The 19,400-nt window shown below is 48.4% G+C and overlaps 2 protein-coding genes across 2 annotated transcripts in view; both read left to right on the forward strand.

Annotated features, from left to right (window-relative positions):
* Positions 1-4,279: 4,279 nt before the first annotated feature.
* Positions 4,280-12,809, forward strand: NDUFA13 (NADH:ubiquinone oxidoreductase subunit A13). Its single transcript, XM_060232703.1, has 5 exons — positions 4,280-4,499; positions 8,189-8,267; positions 9,637-9,708; positions 10,811-10,880; positions 12,600-12,809. The coding sequence occupies exons 1-5, from the start codon at positions 4,400-4,402 to the stop codon at positions 12,717-12,719; spliced, it is 441 nt and encodes a 146-aa protein (XP_060088686.1). The 5' UTR covers positions 4,280-4,399; the 3' UTR covers positions 12,720-12,809.
* Positions 12,810-18,061: 5,252 nt separating this feature from the next.
* CACTIN (cactin, spliceosome C complex subunit) overlaps positions 18,062-19,400 on the forward strand; it is a 29,267-nt gene continuing 27,928 nt past the window's right edge. The window contains exon 1 of the mRNA XM_060232704.1: positions 18,062-18,264. Within this exon, the coding sequence (XP_060088687.1) occupies positions 18,134-18,264 (131 nt within the window). The 5' untranslated portion in view covers positions 18,062-18,133. The remainder of the gene's footprint in view (positions 18,265-19,400) is intronic.

A 19,400-nucleotide genomic window follows, 5' to 3' on the forward strand; every position in this document is an offset into this window, starting at 1 on the left:
CTCACCTTCGCGGCGTTGGCCTGAAATTCCGCGACGTACTCCTGAATCAACTTCGATCCCTGTTGCGTGTCCCTCAGGGCCGCCAATGCCCAAGTTTCCTGGAGGGGGTCTTCGTACTGGGCCAACAGAGCCTGGAGGAACGTAGCCACATAGTCCAGTTCCGGGCTCATGGCTTTGTACAGGCTGACATACCACCTTTTGGCAGCCCCCTTCAGTTTCGATCCCAGGTAGTCCACCCGACTGAACTCATCAGGGAATGTGTTCCCCCAGTAGTGCACGTAGCTGTTCGTCTGCATCATGAAGTACTCCAGCTCTTCTGGGTCCCCATCGAAGGTGGCGTCCAGCTCCCGGCCCCATCCCTCGGTACTGGGGGAGCCGGCGGTCTGGGTGCCAGTCCCGCTGGGGGTGGTGCGGCCGGGGTCGCGGGCAGGCCGGTGGAGGTGGTTGGACCCTCCAGGGTTCTGGCAGTCCCAAGGACCGAGAGATCTCCCGGGTGATCTCTCCCGCCATCCTGGTGGTCATAGTCTGCATTTCATCTCTCAGACCCTTGACCGCGGTCTCAACTTCCGTGCGGACCATCGCTCGGAACTCGCGGGCCACCTCGTCGTCCTCCTTCAGGGCCGGTGCCTCCGGATCCCTCTCCTCTGTGTCGGGGCATTCATCAGGCACTGGGACGACCACAATGGTGTCTATCTCCATTGGTCATGGGTTAGCGACCTCCGCGTTGGCCATCCTCACCCGCTGCATGTGTCGCGTTAGGATGGCTTCCCTTCTGGCCGGCGCCTCATCCATCGTGGTAGTGGAGGTTCGTGGCTGCCACTGCCGCGAGGTGATCAAGAGCTGTTGGATCTGAGGAGGGGAGCCCACTACTCTGCAGGCATCCAGGACGTGCCACGGCACGGTTGGCCCGTCCTCAACATCGGGAAGCTCACCACCACCTGGAACCTTTTCAACCATTCGGTTACAAAGTAGCCCGGGCGGTTAAGCTTCAGAAGGATTCTTCTCAAAATGTCAAGTAGACGGATTCAATGACGAGTCAAAGTTGCTGCAAAGACTACTTTTATTGATAGACCGTTACTCTGGCCCAAGCCTTGGCTTGAGAAGAATGAAACCAATACATTGATACATAAGTTTTAAGGTACACTTCAAAGAGATTCCTACGGGGAGGGGAAGCAGGGGAGCATTCACACATGGCCACAAAGATACATTCCCAGGGTGTTTATCAGACATTCGGCCGTGTGTCAACCAGATGGTACTTCCTCCCGCAAGAGGATTCACGGGAAGGTGCTGATTGCTTTGCTCTCAGTAATTACCAGCCATAAATCAGAGAGGGGCCAGGGAAGGGTAATAAACTAGCAGCATTTGGTTCATTATGATTTTACCCAGGCCTGCTTGTGACAGGCCAGGAACCCATCACTCTTAGGTCAGAATCAGTCGAGCTTGACAGCTACTAGCTGTGGTGACTGAAGGGAACCTCCGTATCCAGAGGCACTAAGCTCCAAATCTGAGAGGGCCTCTATGCTCTGTTGTTGACCATCCATAGGAACTGGTTGGCCTCTGTATGAGAGACGATTCTGAAGTAGATGGACCACTGGTCTGATCTAGCAGGGCTCTTATTAAGTCCTTATCAAGGAAGGCCTCTCTGCCCTGTTGTTGGCCCTCCAGAGGAACTGGTTGGCCACTGTGTGAGACAGGATGCTGGACTAGATGGTCCAAGAACTAATTTCCAAGACTTGATGACCCAGCAGGGCTCTTTTGGTGTTCTTATTTATTTATTTATTCTATGATTTGTATCCCGCCCTTCCCACAAAGATGGCTCAGGGCGGCTCACAACAGATGATAAAACAGAATTTAAATTAACATTTACATATATAAGCAGTTTAAAAAGTCAGAACATTTAAAACCTTAAAAACCTTAAAACTTTAACATCAAATCTTATACAATATAATTAACAGGAGTCTAGTAAGCTACATTTGCTTACCAGTTAAATGTAGGCTAGCCGGAAGAGGGTTGTCTTACAGGCCCTGCGGAACTGAATAAGGTCCCGCAGGGCCCTCACCTCCTCCGGCAGCTGGTTCCACCATGTAGGGGCCATTATGGAAAAGGCCCTGTCTCTAGTTGACTTAAGACTGACTTCTTTAGGCCCGGGGATAGTGAGAAGGTTTTGAGTTCCTGACCTCAGTATTTATACCATACATAATGGCATGAACTGTGGTCATTATCTTTACAGAAGTTCCTTCACAAGCTATTATGTTATTGGCCTATTCCCTTTGTAATAATGCCCACCCGAACAACTGTCTTTTACATAGAATGGTTGAAGTAACTTCACATCTTCTCCCACCCCCCAGGACTATTCTATGCACTCATTCATGAAATCTTAAAGTATTAGCCTGCAATCTGGTTCATAGTTTAGGCATTTTTAGGTTCAGTATAGGCTAATCTCCTGAGCCATCTTTTGCATACCCCCCTCCCTTATCCAGCTCCAGGCTTGGTTGTGTTTCTGGGTTCTAAGCCAAGTCAGGGAAACCTCAGCTGCACAGGGAATAAAATAAAAATGGTTTCCTCGGCCTGTCCTGAGCTCTTGGGGTCAAGCAGCTTCTTCACGTGAAGCAAATCGATTGATTAAAATGTCTCTCCCCTCTGAAGATTTTGGGTGGCTCCAAGTTCCCAGCAGGCTGATTAGGTTTGCCAGTCCCCAGGTGGGAGTTGGGGATCGCTCAGTTTGGAGGCCTTTCACCTGCTTCAGGGTCATCAGAAAGCGGTGGGATGGGGGCGGGATGTCTGCTGGAGACTGATTCCCATAGGGTACAATGGAAAATTGATTGACTGGTATCTGGAGCTCTGGGGGGGGGGGACTACTTTTTGAGGTAGAGGCACCACTTTTGCAGCAGAGCACCCAATTCCTCTCCTCAAAACACCCTCCATATTTCAAAAGGATTGGACCAGGGGGTTCAATTCTATGAACCTCAAAAGAGAGCGCCCCATCCTTCATTATTTCCTGTGGTGTGCTGTCTCTTTACATGTGCCAGAACGCCCTTTGGAGTTCAGTTCTGCTTATCACAACCTTGCTTCTGGTTCCACCCCCGAAGTCTCCTGGCTTCACCCCCAAAGTCCCCAGATATTTCTTGAATTGGACTTGGCAACCATAAGGCTGATTCCAGCTGGCATCCTCTCTTCTTGCAAGTTCTGTAGCAATGGGTGCCTGTTGTAACACAGATTTTCTTTTCAGTTTGACTCCCCAGCACAAAAAATACAATGCAGAACACGTTGAAGTGAAGTAGAATATAGATCAAACGTTTTAGGATTGCGTCTTAAGTACTTTCAGCCATAATTTCATCCTTCTGGCCTGCTGCTGGAAAAGGGGGCTAGAAAAAGTATTGGCGCACACAAAAAATTATTTTTTATTTTTGCTGCTGTCTATAAGATGCATTTTGGATTAAAGGTATTCAAGAAAATCTTCCAGTGGAAGGTGGAAACTCTATGCTCCCTTGGAAAGGAGACTTTAGTTTGCAGGTACTTCAAAAGTCAAAACTGGGAATATTTTAAAGAGATAGGCGCTCTGCACATGCTCAGCACTTTGCTGTCACAATCTTTCAAAGCCCATATTTAGGGAGAAATGCACAATGCGCTATGAAGTTTGTTGGGTTTTTTGGGAAAAAAATCCTTTATATTACAGGAAAATGCACTCTGCTTATATAGCCTTTCCAACTATGCCAACAATCAAACAAGGTGACAAACTACAGAAAAACAAATTTCACTGGAAAAGTGAGCACAGAACGATTTTAGGAAAGTCAGAATCACTGGGTAAACTATTTAATTCAAGGAGCGATATCAAATAGAATCAGACACAGAACCTGGGGTGGCCAAATTGTGGCTCAGGAGCCATATGTGGCTTTTTCACACTTATTATGTGGCTCTCGAAGCCCCTACCGCCCTATCAGCCATCTTGGAGAAGGCGTTTGTTGCTTTAAATCACTTATCCAAGCCAGCCAGCAGCTTGGTGAACGCAGTTAAAGTTGCTTTCTTTCCACCTCATCTTTCCCTCCCTCCCTTGTGACTAAGTCTTAGACATCTGATGTTTATGTTTTGCGGCTCTTAAACATCCGACGTTTATTCCATGTGGCTCTTTCGATAAGCAAGTTTGCCCACCCCTGAACCATTTTTAAGGAAGTCGGGGTTTATAAAGTAGAGCTCCGTCTTTTCCTATATTTACGGTACCAGCTACTGCCGCGGCCGCTTCCTCCTCCGCACCACCATTGGAGGAAAACAACTGCGCTTTTAGTTCTTTAATTGAGGTAAGTGTTAACGTCATAGGGGTGAGACGGGTGCGGGAGGTGCGTGACGTCATCGGGAAGGCGCGGTGAAGCCCAGGAGGCCGAGCCGCCAGCCCGCTTCAAGGATGGCGTCGGCTGTCGGGAAGGTGAAGCAGGACATGCCGCCTCCGGGCGGCTACGGCCCCATCGACTACAAGCGGCACATGCCCCGGCGGGGGCTGTCAGGTGAGGCGTGGCTGGGCCCTACCCCCGGGTGTGGGAGGAGAGAGAGCGGCTAAACGTTCCCATCTTCCCACTGGCCCGAAGGAGATGCTCAGCCTCCAGGTCTTGAGAGGGGGGAGCCAAGAGGGAGGGAGGCTGTCAATCAGAGACTCGCCCCGCCCCCGAGGTGACGGGGCTGGAGCTGCTTGGGGTCGCCAGTCCTCAAGTGGGTGAACAATGCATAGAAACTACAGTGGAGATAGAAGGGGAGGACGGTGGCTCAGTGGTAGAGCATCTGCTTGGGAAGCAGAAGGTCCCAGGTTCAATCCCTGGCATCTCCAAAAAAAGTCCAGGCAAATAGGTGTGAAAAACCTCCGCTTGAGACCCTGGAGAGCCACTGCCAGTCTGAGAAGACAATACTGACTTTGATGGACCAAGGGTCTGATTCAGTATAAGGCAGCTTCATATGTTCAAGCAACACACAGAAACACTGCATGTATATACACCAAGAATTCAGCAGGAGCTCACAGGAGCGCAGCTCCCGAACCTTTCTGACAGTTCCCCCTCCTCCTCCCCACCTAGTAGGTGGTTTGCCAGTGCCTTCCCCAGTCATCTGCACTTTCCCCACAGCAAGCTGGGTACACACACATTCACACATTATGTCTCAATATTATTATGTTTTTAAATCTGTTGTATTAATTTCATTTATACACATTAGCAACCACTTTGCAGGAAAGAAGTTATATCAGCCACATCTCTCTCTCGGCTTGACTTCGCGAACGAAGATTTAAGAAATGTGCAGTAGTCCACGTCTGCTGCAGGCTCGCTGGTGGCTGACAAGACCAATGCGGGACAGGCAGGTCCGGCCACAGTGGCTGCAGGGAAAAGTCTGATTTGGGGTTGGTGCTGTAGCAGTACGATTCTTCCTCAATCTCCTACTTGAGGACAAAAGGAGATTGAGGAAGATCAGCCACATACACTCCAAATAAAGGCTCAGTCCTTCAAACTTCACAGAAGACAAAAATGATCCAGAACGCTTGGGTTGGTCCTATGGACTCAAGACATAAAGTGAAATTGTCTTCCAAATTATTGTAGAGGTTATCAAAGATTTCAGGTTTTCACGGCTGGTAACATCATTAGGGTTTGTAGAATCTTTCGGGCTCAAGTGCCATGTTCTACTGGAGAAAGTTTTCCTTCCAGACGTTTCGTTCTCAGCTGCGGAGAACATCCTCAGTGGTCAGAGCGCCTGCTCCGGCTGCAACGCCACTGAGGATGTTCTCCGCAGCTGAGAACGAAACGTCTGGAAGGAACACTTTCTCCAGTAGAACACAGCACTTGAGCCCGAAAGATTCTACAAACCCTAATATTGTAGAGGTGTTCAGAGCCCAAAGAAGGAAAGTCTCTCATGGAGGTACAGAAAAACTTCAAGGTGGCAGCAACAGCTCTTCAGGTAGAGCAGAGCAACATGCTGCCTAGGTTAACAAGTGTGTTTCTTTTGAAGTCTTTGTCAAGCTGCAGATATATTCAGAACCTTATGCTACAGGCTATAGTTCTATGTATTTTCTGGTCAGCACTCTTGGTTCTGCGTGAGAGACTTTTCTTCTTTGGGCTCTGAACAGGAAGGAAGGAAAATCAGAGGTGGGAGGTGGAAAAAAAGCAACTAACTTTACTTGCTGGTTTGGCTTGGAGAAGTGATTTAAAGAGACAAATGCCTTCTCTGGCTGGGGCTTCGAGAGCCACACAATATGTGTGAAGGAGCCACATGGGACTCCCGTGCCACAGTTTGGCCACCCCTGATCTATAGGAACCAGACCTAATGGTTTGGTTGTGGGGAGAGTCATCTGCTGAGGGGACAGATGGTGGCAGTTGACTAGAAAAACAGGTATCCTCTGATTAGCATCAGAAAAGGAGGTTTGCAGGCCGAAAAACGGGATTATGTGGGGAGGGAAGAGAATAGAACCCCAAGATGCTGGGGAAGAGACTATGGGGAAGAGAACAAGCAAAATATTATGGGTGTTGTTGACTGCTGCTTTTGTAGGACAAAAAGAATGCCTAAGTTTAGACAATCTACATTAGAAATTTGTTGAAAACAAACCAAATTCACAGTGTTTTGTAAATTATATTCATGTAACTACTTGGGGGGGGGGGAATGGAGGCATTTAAACGCCAGTAGTTTGGATGGACTCAGTGTTGATGTTCAGTTTCTAGGCAAATTGGAGAAACTGACATAAAAGTCTGCAAAGAAATGAAGGAAAATAGGTAAAGATATTTGGAAGTTTGTTTTCAAAGGAAGAGGGAAACAGAGATAGCAATATAGAAGATTATATATAAAAGATTTATAGACTATATATAGAATATAGAAGATTTGGACAGTAAAGTGAAGAGACACCTTGTTATATAATTACTTAAAAGAAATGGGGAAAGTTCCAGAGCAAGGTTGGTTTCATAACTGCAGAAGAAGAAAGGTGAATAAAGAGAATCAAGGAAGGTGGGCAGGACTTCGGGAGGTGGTGGGCTCTCCTTCCATGGAGGTTTTCCAACAGAGGCTAGATGGCCATCTGACAGCAATGAAGATCCTGTGAATTGAGGGGGAGGTACTTGTGAGTTTCCTGCATTGTGCAGGGGGTTGGACTAGATGACCCTGGAGGTCCCTTCCAGCTCTATGTTTCTATGACATCTAGTTCAATATAAGTGAAAACATTAGCAAGATAACATAAAAGATTTGGGAGGAGGGTGGATAAATGGAAAGGGATATTTTAAAAATAGGCTGAGGGGGAAGAAACTTTTGGTCGCCTTCCTTTGTAGATCATAAAAAAAGATAACATTGTACAGAATTCCTGCACCAATGGAGGATTTAAAAAGCAGAAAAGGGCTAGAAGGGGATGGGGGGACTGAGGCACCTGCCAAGTAGAATCGCGGGCGGGGGGCATTATAAGAGAAAATCAGATTTATTACAGAAAAGAGAATGAGCAAGAAAAACCTGAAGAGGTGTGGGCATATCCTGCACCAGTGAGGAGCAAAGAGCCCGTGTGTGAGATGCAAACACCCAGAAATGAGAAGCAAGCACCCGGAATCCTTTGCAGTACCAAACATGGTGTCAGCAGAGACTCTAAAGGAATGCTGACTGTGCATATAATTTACACATGCCTCAGTTGAAAGAGAGCCTAGTGCACTTTGGTGAGGAGTGAGCCGGACTTGGATTCAAATCCCCGCTCATCCATGAAGCTAGCTAGATGACCTTGGCCCTGTCAGTCTCTCTCAGTAAAATGGGGTGCCTGCGTAGGCTATCCTGAGCAGCACAAAAAGCATAAAGCCATTAAGAGGCCTCAAAAGGAGGCGTGACCAGGTTACTGTGGCTAGCAGCTATCGATAGCACACTTCATCATGCCAGCTAGTAACCTCTGAGAGCCTGTTTGCTATTTTAGTGTAAGTGTGTAATAAAATGTTGGGAAAGGATCTGTGAGACCCAGGTTCGAATCCCTGCAATGATGTGAAGCTTGCTTGGTGAACTTTGGGCCAGTTGCAGTTTCTCAGTGTAGCTTATTTTACGGGGTTGTTGTGAAAGCAAACTGAAGGAAAGGAGACACGTACACCACCCTGAGCTCCTTGGACGGAAGGACTGATAAAAGCTGTCAGAAATAAATAGGAAAACAATGGCTGCTGCTACCCAATCTAACCTCTCTGTGTCTTTATTTTTCTTTTGTTCTGCCTAGGCTACAGCATGTTCTCCATTGGAATTGGGATTATGATATACGGCTATTATAAAATGGTCAGATGGAACCGAGAAAGGAAGTAAGTTGAGAGAGTTTGGTCTCCCCCAGCCTGTCTTTTCCCTTTAGTCTATAAACAGGAAGAAGACGACATTGGATTTATATCCCGCCCTCCACTCAAGAGTCTCAGAGCGGCTCACAATCTCCTTTATCTCCCTCCCCCACAACAGACACCCTGTGAGGTGGGTGGGGCTGAGAGGGCTCTCACAGCAGCTGCCCTTTCAAGGACAACCTCCGCCAGAGCTATGGCTGACCCAAGGCCATGCCAGCAGGTGCAATTGGAGGAGTGGGGAATCAAACCCGGCTCTCCCAGATAAGAGTCTGCACACTTAACCACTACACCAAACTGGCTCTCGAGAGAGAGAGAGAGAGGATGCACGTGTGTTCCCTAACCCAACCCATGGTACAAGTGACAGGTGGGGTGGGGTTCTAGGCGATCTCCACTAGCCAAAATACAGGTCCTGAGCTGCAGCTTGGCAAAGGAAGAGCTTGCAGGGAATATTAACTGGGCCCCTCCCCTGCCCATTGTTGCAAGGAAGACCAAGAAAATATATCTACGGCCCCGAACTGGATAGCCCAGGCAAGCCCAAGCTCATTAGATCTCGGCAGCTAAGCAGGGCCGACCCTGGCAGGTACACACATGCAAATACACACAATACCAAAAACGGGGAAGGGAGAAAATATATCTAGGAATGACACCCCTGGGGTTTTCAAGGCAAGAGACTAACAGAGGCAGTTTGTCATTGCCTGCCTCTGTGTCATGACCCCAGACTTCCTTGCTTCCCCTTCCTAACACAATATCTGTTGACAGTGGGCTAGCCTGGGCCATCCGAGTCCGGCCCCAGAGAGCTTTAGAAGAGAGCAAATGCGAACCTGACTCTATTGTGCCACTGGGTTTGATTCCGCACTTCCCCACTTGCAGCTACTGGAATGGCCTTGGGTTAGCCATAGCTCTCACAGAGTTGTCCTTGAAAGGGCAGCTTCTGGGAGAGCTGTCTCAGCCCCACCTGCCTCACAGGATGTCTGTTGTTGGGGGAGGAAGGCAAAGGACATAGTATGCCTCTCTGAGACTCTGTCCTTGAAAGGGCAGCTTCTGGGAGAGCTCTCTCAGCCCCACCTGCCTCACAGGGTGTCTGTTGTTGGGGGAGGAAGGCAAAGGACATTGTAGGCTGTTCTGAGACTCAGTCCTTGAAAGGGCAGCTTCTGGGAGAGCCTCACCTGCCTCACAGGGTGTCTATTGTGAGGAGGAAGGCAAAGGAGATTGTAGACCACTCTGAGACTCAGAGAGAAGGGTGGGGTATAAATTTACGGTCTTCTTCTTTTCTGAAGGACCACCATCTCATGCTGTTTCACCTCAGGCCTTGTCTGAAACATTTCCTCTCCTCCCCCAGGCGCCTGGCTATTGAGGATTTGGAAACCCGGATCGCGCTGATGCCTCTTCTGATGGCTGAGAACGACCGGAGGTAGGTGCCGACAACCGGCTCCCAGCTGGGGAGGGGGTCTGCTCCCCAGCATGGTCCTAAGCACCAGGGGTGGAATTCTAGCAGGAGCTCCTTTGCATATTAGGCCACACACCCCTGATGTAGCCAATCCTCCAAGAGCTTACAGAGCTCTTCATACAGGGCCTACTATAAGCTCCAGGAGGACTGGCTACATCAGAGGTGTGTGGCCTAATATGCAAAGGAGCTCCTGCTAGAATTCCACCCCTGCTAAGCGGCCCTTTCTTTCCCTTCCTTATAGCCCCCGCCCTTTCAGCAGAAGGCTGGTCTTCCTCTCCTACCAAGCAGGGCACCTCTGAATCATCCACCCCCGGCCCAAGGTAGTTTCTCATGCTGCAGCTCAAATCCTGAGACTGCTCAGGTATCTCTCAGCTGCAGGGCTTTTTTTTTTTTTTGTAGCAGGAACTCCTTTGCAGATTAGGCCACACCCCCCTGATGTAGCCAGTCCTCTTGGAGCTTACAGTAGGCCCTGTTTGAAGAGCCCTGTAAGCTCTTGGAGGATTGGCTACATCAGGGGTCTGTGGCCTAATATGCAAAGGAGTTCCTGCTACAAAAAAAGCTCTGGGCTTTTTGGGAGCCTCCAGCAAAACTCCGGGATGCGAGGCAGGGAAGGAATGCCCATTCTCAGAATAGTAGTTGCTAGCTGGCTCTCACAGTAGTCAGGGGAAGGGAGGGAGTAGGTGGTCGAGAGCACAGCTCTGGGGGTTCACTATTTGGCGTGGTTGACCTCTCTCTTGAGTCTTGATTTCTTTACCTGAACCCCTTCCTGGGAGCCAGTTTGGTGTAGTGGTTAAGTGCGCAGACTCTTATCTGGGAGAACCGAGTTTGATTCCTCGCTCCTCCACTTGCAGCTGCTGGAATGGCCTTGGATCAGCCATAGCTCTCACAGAGCTGTCCGTAAAAGGGCAGCTTCGGGAAGAGGTCTCTCAGCCCCAGCCACCTCACAGGGTGTCTGTTGTGGGGGAGGAAGGAAAAGGAGATTGTGAGCCGCTCTGAGATTCAGAGTGGTGGATGGGATACAGATCCAATGTTGTCATCGTCGTCTTCTTTCCATCCTTCTGTGTAGGATACTGCGCTTGTTAAGGGAGAACTTTGAAGAGGAGGCCAAGATCATGAAGGATGTTCCAGGATGGACGGTGCGGACGCTGGAATGCTTTCATAAATGAGAATGCGGGAACCGAGAAAGCATCCCACTTACTCTGTAGCCCCGCCTCCCCGGCTTCTCTCTGCAAGCCACACACCCACTAGGATGATTCCGCAGGACATAGCCCCGGGGGGCGGGTCCCCAACATTTTTGAGCCTGCGTGCAATTTTTGGAATTCTGACACAAGGTGGGTGGGCGCAACCACAAAATGGCTGCCATGGGGATGGAACTGTACACGTACGTATGCAGAAAGCCCAAGTGCTGGGGAAAAGATGGGAAAGAAACATGAGAGAGAGAGAATAAAGCCAGCACTGGGGGGGTAGCCACTGCCGAAAGAATGTTGTTTTAATGTACATAGCCAATCAGATCGCCAGTCACACCGGCCAATCACAACTCCTGCTGGAGACAAGTCCCACCTGGCCCCACCCACTTTTTAAAAACCCTCGGCACATGCCAAGTTGGATTCACCTGAAGTAACTTGTTTCCTCCATAGGTTTTAAGTAGCAGAAAGAAGGGATTGTGCATGGTGTGACGGAGATCTCCAGGGGAGGAGGGCAAGACCAACAGGGAGCAAAAATCTAAGTTTTGCCTCATTGTTTTTACTGCATAAGAATGTTTTTAAGTAACCAAGTCAAGGGAAGCAACAACAACAAACAACAACAAAATTTTATTTATATCCTGCCCTCCCCGCCGGGGCAGGCTCAGGGCGGCTAACAACACAATTCAAGTTTAGCTATACAGATAGATAAAATTACAGTTAAACAACATGAACATTTAATTGCTTCAGGCCTGGAGAAGGGAGCTTCTGATTTGCTCTTTTGCGCCCCTATTGCCTGTGACGAGAGCTGGCATTGCAGCTATCATTCAAGCAGGAATAAAATGAAACAAGGCAGCAACCGCATTCCTCAGGCCCTGGCGGCCTCAGCTGGGATCTGAGATACTTCCCAGGTCGGTTACCTGTCAGGTTAGCCTCTGCTTGCTAAGTCCGCATTCTTCCATCTTAGGCGGGCGAGGCAGTTGGCTCCTTTCCTGGAGCATGACGATCTAGCAACGGTGATTCATGCAACGGTCACCTCGAGGTTGGATTACTGTAATGCCCTCTACATGGGGCTGCCCCTGTGCCGAACCCAGAAGTTGCAGTTAGTGCAGAATGCCGCTGCCCGGCTGTTATTAGGGCTCCCAAGAAGGTGCTGGTTATTACCTTTAAAGCCCTATATGGCCTAGGACCTGCCTACCTTAGGGACCGTCTCTCCCCACGTGATCCCCAGAGAGTGCTGAGATCGGGCTCTCAAAATCTGCTTGATATCCCCGGGCCAAAAGTGGTCTGTCTGAAATCCACCAGGGACAGGGCCTTCTCGGTAACGGCCCCTTGCTGGTGGAACCAGCTGCCGGAGGAGGTGAGGGCCCTGCGGGACCTTGGCCAGTTCCGCAGGGCCTGTAAGACAGCCCTTTTCCGGCTGGCCTATAACTAACTGGCATTGGAAACTCTATAGAAGATTGCAGTGTAGTATGCTGATACATCGCTTGTTTTATATGTTTTACCATTTTACTGTTTTAACGGTGTAATTTGCTGTATTTTAAATCCAAAACCTATGTTAGTTCTTATGTGTTGTAAGCCGCCCTGAGCCACTTCCGTGGGAAGGGCGGGATATAAATTGAAATAAACTGAAACAGTCCATCAGCCATAACACTTTTTTCTCCCCCCTTGCAGGTGGGTGAGTCTTGCTACAACACCACGCGCTGGGTACCCCCCACCAATGATCAGCTGTACTATTTGCGCCCCTACAGCGAGCTGGACAACGCCAAATTCGGTTGTCAGTTTTATACATGAGCAGGGAAGGGCTCTGTGAGAGCAGCACCCCCCCCCCTCTCTCAGCCTTCCAAAAATACAATCTTTGTTAATAAATTTCGGTGGAAACAATCTCGCTGTGTCCCTTACATTCCTGTAACCCTCTCCCTGGGTGAAGAAGGAGCTGAGAACAGCAGGAAGATGTCTCAGAGGGATGGTCCAACCCTATTCCTCCAGCTGAACTCCAAAAAAAGTGTGTTTTATTTAGGCTGTGATTTCTTGTCAAGCGGTGAATTAGACAATTCCGTTTAAAGCACTGGGTTCGAAAGGTGCCTCCTCCGTTAATCAGTATAATAAACAAAAAAGGGATCCCAGTTAATGAGACAAGCAATTAAAGTTAAACAAGCTACTGTGATATGTTGGCCAACAGAGCTGAATAAAACCATTTAAAAACCTTCATATATTTTACTACTTCATGTTGTAACAGGTCCAACTCTAACATTCCCATATTACAAAAAAAAAAGTCCTATTTTAATACTTCATAGTGTAACAGCGGTCCAATTCTAACATTCTCATATTACAAAAAAAGTCCTAGGAGCACCCGGATGTAGGCTCATTTGATCAATAGACTTTCTCGGGAGTAATCCTTTCTATATGTCTTCCAAGGTTAACAGCCTCTAGTGCCAACCAAATGTAAATGTTCTTTTGCAACATCTTCTCTCTCATTCACTCAATGACACTTAAGTGTATATATATTTTTATATAGGAGCTTGAGCTAGTCCAAAATCATTCATTTAACGAGATGCACCAGCCTTCTGGAGTTTGCTGGCCTATAGCTCTCTACAATATATTAAAGGCAAGCTGTTCTTGAGATGGCCAGTGCTCTTATACTCTTTATAATTGATTGTACATTTTTAATTTCAAGCAAGTCATTCTTTCGACAGCAATTTAGCTCAAAGCCACTTTAGTGTGTGATTTCAAGCAGGCCAGTACTGTGCCTATCCTGTATCCAAAAACCTCTTAGAATTTACTGGCAATTTTGAACATTAGGTTCAAAAGGTGCCTCAGTTAATCAGCCAGCATACTTGAGGCAGGATTGTTGATTACTGTTCCTGAGGTCGAGTGCCATCTTAGAAGAGCACGGCTTTTTTTGTAGCAGGCACTCCTTTGCATATTAGGCCACAGATCCCTGATGTAGCCAATCCTCCAAGAGCTTACAGGGCTCCAGGAGGATTGGCTACATCGGGGTGTGTGGCCTAATATGCAAAGGAGTGCCTGCTACCCAAAAAGCCCCGGTTACACCTTCTCGACCCCTGAAGCAATTCCAATTTCCCTCAGCTTTCCCTGTCACTGCCTTTATCTTCCTGGTTTTCCAGGGTGCCTTTGGAAGCCAAAGCCCTGTGCTGACATTAATTAGTTCTGGTCAGGGGCTTTTTTGTAACAGGAACTCCTTTGTGTATTAAGCCACACTCCCCTGTGATGTAGCCAATCCTCCAAGAGCTTACAGGGCTCTTAGTACAGGACCCACTGTAAGTTCCAGGAGGATTGGCTACATGAGGGGTGTGCGGCCTAATATGCAAAGGAGTTCCTGCTACAAAAAGCTCTGTAGAGGTATTCCCCCCTATGAAAGGGAGGGGCCTGTATCTCTTTGTCGTTGAAAGCCCCCATTTCATATCCCTTCTGCTCTAGCATCCATGTGAAACCTGGGTGAGGCCCTCAGGAGATGTGGGCTGGATTATGCAGATTGCCACTCCATCTTGTGCTTCTGGCTAATTCCAGGGAGGCTATAGAAAAATGAACTGGTGCCTGGAGGCAGATTTCGTGTGAAGAGCTAATCAACTGTCTCTTGATACCAATAAGATGGAAGGCCTGCTGGTGAGCAGTAGATCTGATCCAGGATTTAAGGCATCCCCTGTTCTAGATGATGTCACACTCCCCTGGAAGGAGCAGGTCTGTACGCTGAGGATGTCCCAGTGCTTCTGCCTAGGGTTGCCAAGTCCAATTCAAGAAATATCTGGGGACTTTGGGGGTGGAGCCAGGAGACATTGGGGCGGAGCCAGGAGCAAGGGTGTGACAAGCATAATTGAACTCCAAGGGAGTTCTGGCCATCGCATTTAAAGGGACAGCACGCCTTTTAAAATGCCTTCCTTCCATAGGAAATAATGAAGGATAGGGGCACCTTCTTTTGAGGCTCATAGAATTGGACCCCCTGGTCCAATCCTTTTGAAACTTGGGGGGTATTTTGGGGAGAGGCACTAGATGCTATACTGAAAACTTGGTGCCTCTACCTCAAAATACATCCCCTCCAGAGCTCCCGAAAGCCGTGGATCAATTCCCCATCATTCCCTATGGGAATCGTTCATGGAGGTGCATAATGGCTGTGGGGGCGGGGCTTCCCCCGCTGGGACCTGGGGATTGGGAAGCCTACTTCTGCCAGATAAGTGACTGGCAGCTGTGGCCCAGAATGCCTTGAACCAACTTCAACTGATTTCCCTGGGCAGGAAAGATCTGGCCACTGCGGTGCGTGCCCTGATTACATCGAGGTGCTGTTACTTCAGTGCGTTCAGCATAAGGCTGTCTTTGAGAAGCATTCAGAAACTTCAGTTGGTGTAGAATGCTGCAGCTGGGACAGGGGTGGCCAAACTTGCTTAACGTAAGAGCCACGTAGAATAAACATCAGGCGTTTTGAGAGCCACAAAACATGATGTTTGAGAGCCACAGGGAGGGAAAGGGGAAGGAAGGAGAGGTGAAAAGAAAGCAACTTTAAATGCATTCTCCAACCTGCCAGCTGGCTTGGCTTGGAGAAGTGATTTAACGAGAAATGCCTTCTCCAAGGTAACTGACAGGGTGGTGGGGGCTTCGAGAGCCATACAATATGTATGAAAGAGCCATATGTGGCTCCTGAGCCGCAGTTTGGCCAGCCTCATGCTAGGATGTTGACTGGACCGTATGACTAGGGGTTCCCAGGTCCCTGTGAGAATGAGTGATCCCCTGGGACTTTTCAGTTTAGAAAAGAGATGATTTACAATGGTGATATGATAGTTTATAAAATGATGCACGGGATGGAAAGAACTGACCAAGATGAGTTTTTCTCCCTCTCCTCAAAGACTAGACCTTGTGGGCGTCCAATGAAGGCAGTAGGTTCATGACAGACAAAAGGAAATACTACTTTATAGAGAGGGTGATTAAAATGAAAATTTGTCGCCAGAGGATAGCCACAGGAAGGCCACAGCTTTCAAAGTGGGATTCGACAGATTCATGGAGGATGTCCGCCATGGTGACTGAAGGGAACCTCCACATTCAGAAGTACTAAGCCAGGAGGCAACCTCAGGGGAAGGCCTTGGCCTCTATGCCCTGTTGCTGGCTTTCCAGTAGGGTTGCAAATCCACAGGTGGGGGTGGGGGATCACCCGGTTTGAAGGCCCTCCCCCCGCTTCAGGGTCATCAGAAAGCAGGGGAAGGGAAATGTCTGCTGGGCACCCTATCATTCCCTATGGAGACTGATTCCCATAGGGTATAATAGAGAATTGATCTGCGGGTATCTGGGGCTCTGTGGAGGGCTGTTTTTTGAGGTAGAGGCACCAAATTTTCAGCATAGCATCTAGTGCCTCTCCCCCAAAATACCCTCCCAGTTTCAAAAAGATTGGACCAGGGGGTCCAATTCTATGAGCCCAATGGAGGGAAGGCATTTAAAAGGTGTGCTGTCTCTTTAAATGTGATGTCCAGCACTCCATTTGGAGCTCAATTATGCATGTCACAACCTTGCTGCTGGTTCCACTCCCAATGTCTCCTGGCTCCACCCCCAAAGTCCCCAGATATTTGTTGAATTGGACTTGGCAACCCTACTAGAGAAACTGGTTGGCCACTGTGGGAGATGGGATGCTGGACTGGATGGACTGTCGGTCTGATCCAGCAGGGCTTTTCTTATGTTATGTTCTCACACAGTAACCAAGAGCACAGTAAAATCATTTCTAAAGCAACATGAAAAGTATCAATCGTTTTATAAAGCCATAAAAATTGGCTGTGGTGTAAATACAGGGCTTTTCCAGCAGGGGATCCGTCCTTTGGCACAAAACATTTTTCTGGACGGGAGGGGTCTAGTCTTTTGGTGGGTCCGCATCTGCTGGGAGGGCTTTTGAAAATATACTATTTTGTTCTGCTCCATGATGTTTTGGGGCTCATGTTAACACTGACAGAAACTGGATTGTTTTGACTGGGAGAGCCGCCTCAAGAAGGCTGCAGAGAGGCAGCAGATACAATTTCTCCTCGACATCAATCCTTCATTTGGGAAGGGTCTCAGGGCCCAACTAGGCATGACAGCATCCCCTTGTCCAACCCTGGAGATGCCACTGCCATGTGAATAGGGCTACCAATCCCTAGTTGGGGGCTGGGGATCCCCTGGTTTGGAGGCCTTCCCCCCACCACCACTTCAAGGTCATCAGAAGGGGAGGGAAATATCTGCTGGAGACCGATTCCCATAGGGGATAATGGAAAATTGATCCGTGGTATCTGAGGTTCTGGGGGAGCTGGGTTTTTTAGGTAGAGGCACCAAATGTTCAGCATAGCATCTGGTTCTTCTTCTCAAAACGCCCCCCAAGTTTCAAAAAGAATAGACCAGGGGGTCCAATTCTATGAGCTCCCAAAGAAAGTGCCCCTATCCTTCATTATATTCAATGGAGGGAAGGCATTTAAAAGGTGTGTGGTCTCTTTAAATGTGATGGCCAGAACTCCCTTTGGAGTTCAGTCATGTTTGTCACAACCATTCACCTGGCTCCACCCCAAATATCTCCTGGCTCCACCCCCAAAGTCCCCACATATTTCTTGAATTGGACCTGGCAACCCTACTCCCCAGGCTACTCCCCCCAAAATCTCTAGGAACTCCAAACAGAGTTGGTAACCTCAGGGAGGGATTGATCTGTAAAGAAAAGTAGAAGATCCCTGAGGATCTGTGCAGATACAGCTTTTACTCTCCCCCCTCCACCCGCATAATTTTATAAATCTCTTATATCACATGCTTTCCCTTAGATAGCGCTCCACAATGCTACTGTGATTCAAGGCATTGATCTTCATAATTTTTACATACTATCCTGAAAAATGTACAGCAAGTTCAATAAAGACATCTAAATCCACATTATGCACTTTAAAAATGAGCCATACTGTCGTTTCTGTCACTACGCGACACAGGCCTTCCAGAGGGAAAGCCCCCATATAGTTGCCTCATAAGCTGCCTTGAAAATTCGCATTTCCCCCCTTCAGCGCGAGAGTCTAAATATCAGATTTTGAACATGACATTTAGAAGGGCGGTAAAACCAGCCCCTCGAAGAGCTGGCAAACAAGTATTCGAAGCGTCCCGTTGATCAGGCCTTAAGGTAGCCACCTGTATTTCGCGACGCGAGGAAGAAAGGTCCCCACAGGAAAACAGGAAGCGACGGGAAAGGCGGTAGGCCTAGAGCGGCCATGGGATCCAGGTCTCGGTCCCGGTCTTGGTCCAGATCAAGGTCTCGGTCTCGGCGGCGCAGGAGCCGGAGACTGTCTGGATCCGAGGACAGCGAAAGACGACGGAGGAGAAGGCGAGAGCGGGAAGGCAGGTGCGGAGAAGCGGCGGTATGAAGGGAGGGGGGCTTTAGTTGGGGTTATAGAGACCTGGGGTCATAGAACAAAGTAGGAGTCAAGTGCTATTTTTTATTTTACTATTCTGGCATTGGATCTTAAATTTGTACTATTTTTCGTTCTAAACAATTGTCTACCAGCTGTATGTAGCTCTGCTCACTGTACCTGATTTTTCGTCTGATGAAATGTGCTTGGAGTCCACAAAAGCTTACATTCTGAATAAGACTGTTGGTCTTAAAGGGGACTTGACTCCTACTTTGTTCTACTGCTTCAGACCAACACGGCTGCCCATTTGGCTCTATCTACGTGGGGGACATAGAGATATTCTGGGATAGAGAGGATCTACTAGTACCCCCTCCCACCCCAGTTTCTCCCTTTATAGTTGCTTTGTTATAAGTGGGGGTTATTGGTGGATCAGACTCAACGATGTGTTTTCCATGCTGGGTTGTTGGGGGAGGGTAGTGATCCCCAGAACATTGTACGGTCCCTCATGTAGGGGAAGGGACCTCTAGGGTGATCTAGTCCAACCCCCTGCATAATGCAGGAAACTCACAAATACCTCCCCCTAAATTCACAGGGTCTTCATTGCTGTCAGACGGCCATCTAGCCTCTGTTTAAAAACCTTCAAGGAAGGAGAGCCCACCATCTCCCAAGAAAGCCTGTTCCACTGAGGAATCGCTCTAACAGTCAGGAAGTTCTTCCTAATGTTGAGCCGGAAACTCTTTTGATTTAATTTCAACCCATTGGTTCTGGTGCTACCTTCTGGGGCCACAGAAAACAATTCCACACCATCCTATATATGACAACCCTTCAAGTACTTGAAGATGGTGATTGTATCACCTCTCATCTGCTTCCAGGCTAAACATCCCCAGTTCCTTCAGCCTTTCCTCATAGGACTTGGTCTCCATACTCTTCACCATCTTTGTCGCCCTCCTCTGGACCCATTCCAGCTTGTCTATATCCTTCTTAAAATGTGGTGCCCAAAACTGAATACAATATTCCAGGTGAGGTTTTACCAGAGCAGAGTAAAGCCATACCATCACATCACATGATCTGGACACTATACTTCTGTTGATACAGTCCAAAATTGCATTTGCCTTTTTAGCCACCGCAT

Source organism: Heteronotia binoei, chromosome 2 (assembly GCF_032191835.1).
Source record: "Heteronotia binoei isolate CCM8104 ecotype False Entrance Well chromosome 2, APGP_CSIRO_Hbin_v1, whole genome shotgun sequence".
Taxonomy (NCBI): Eukaryota; Metazoa; Chordata; class Lepidosauria; order Squamata; family Gekkonidae; genus Heteronotia; species Heteronotia binoei.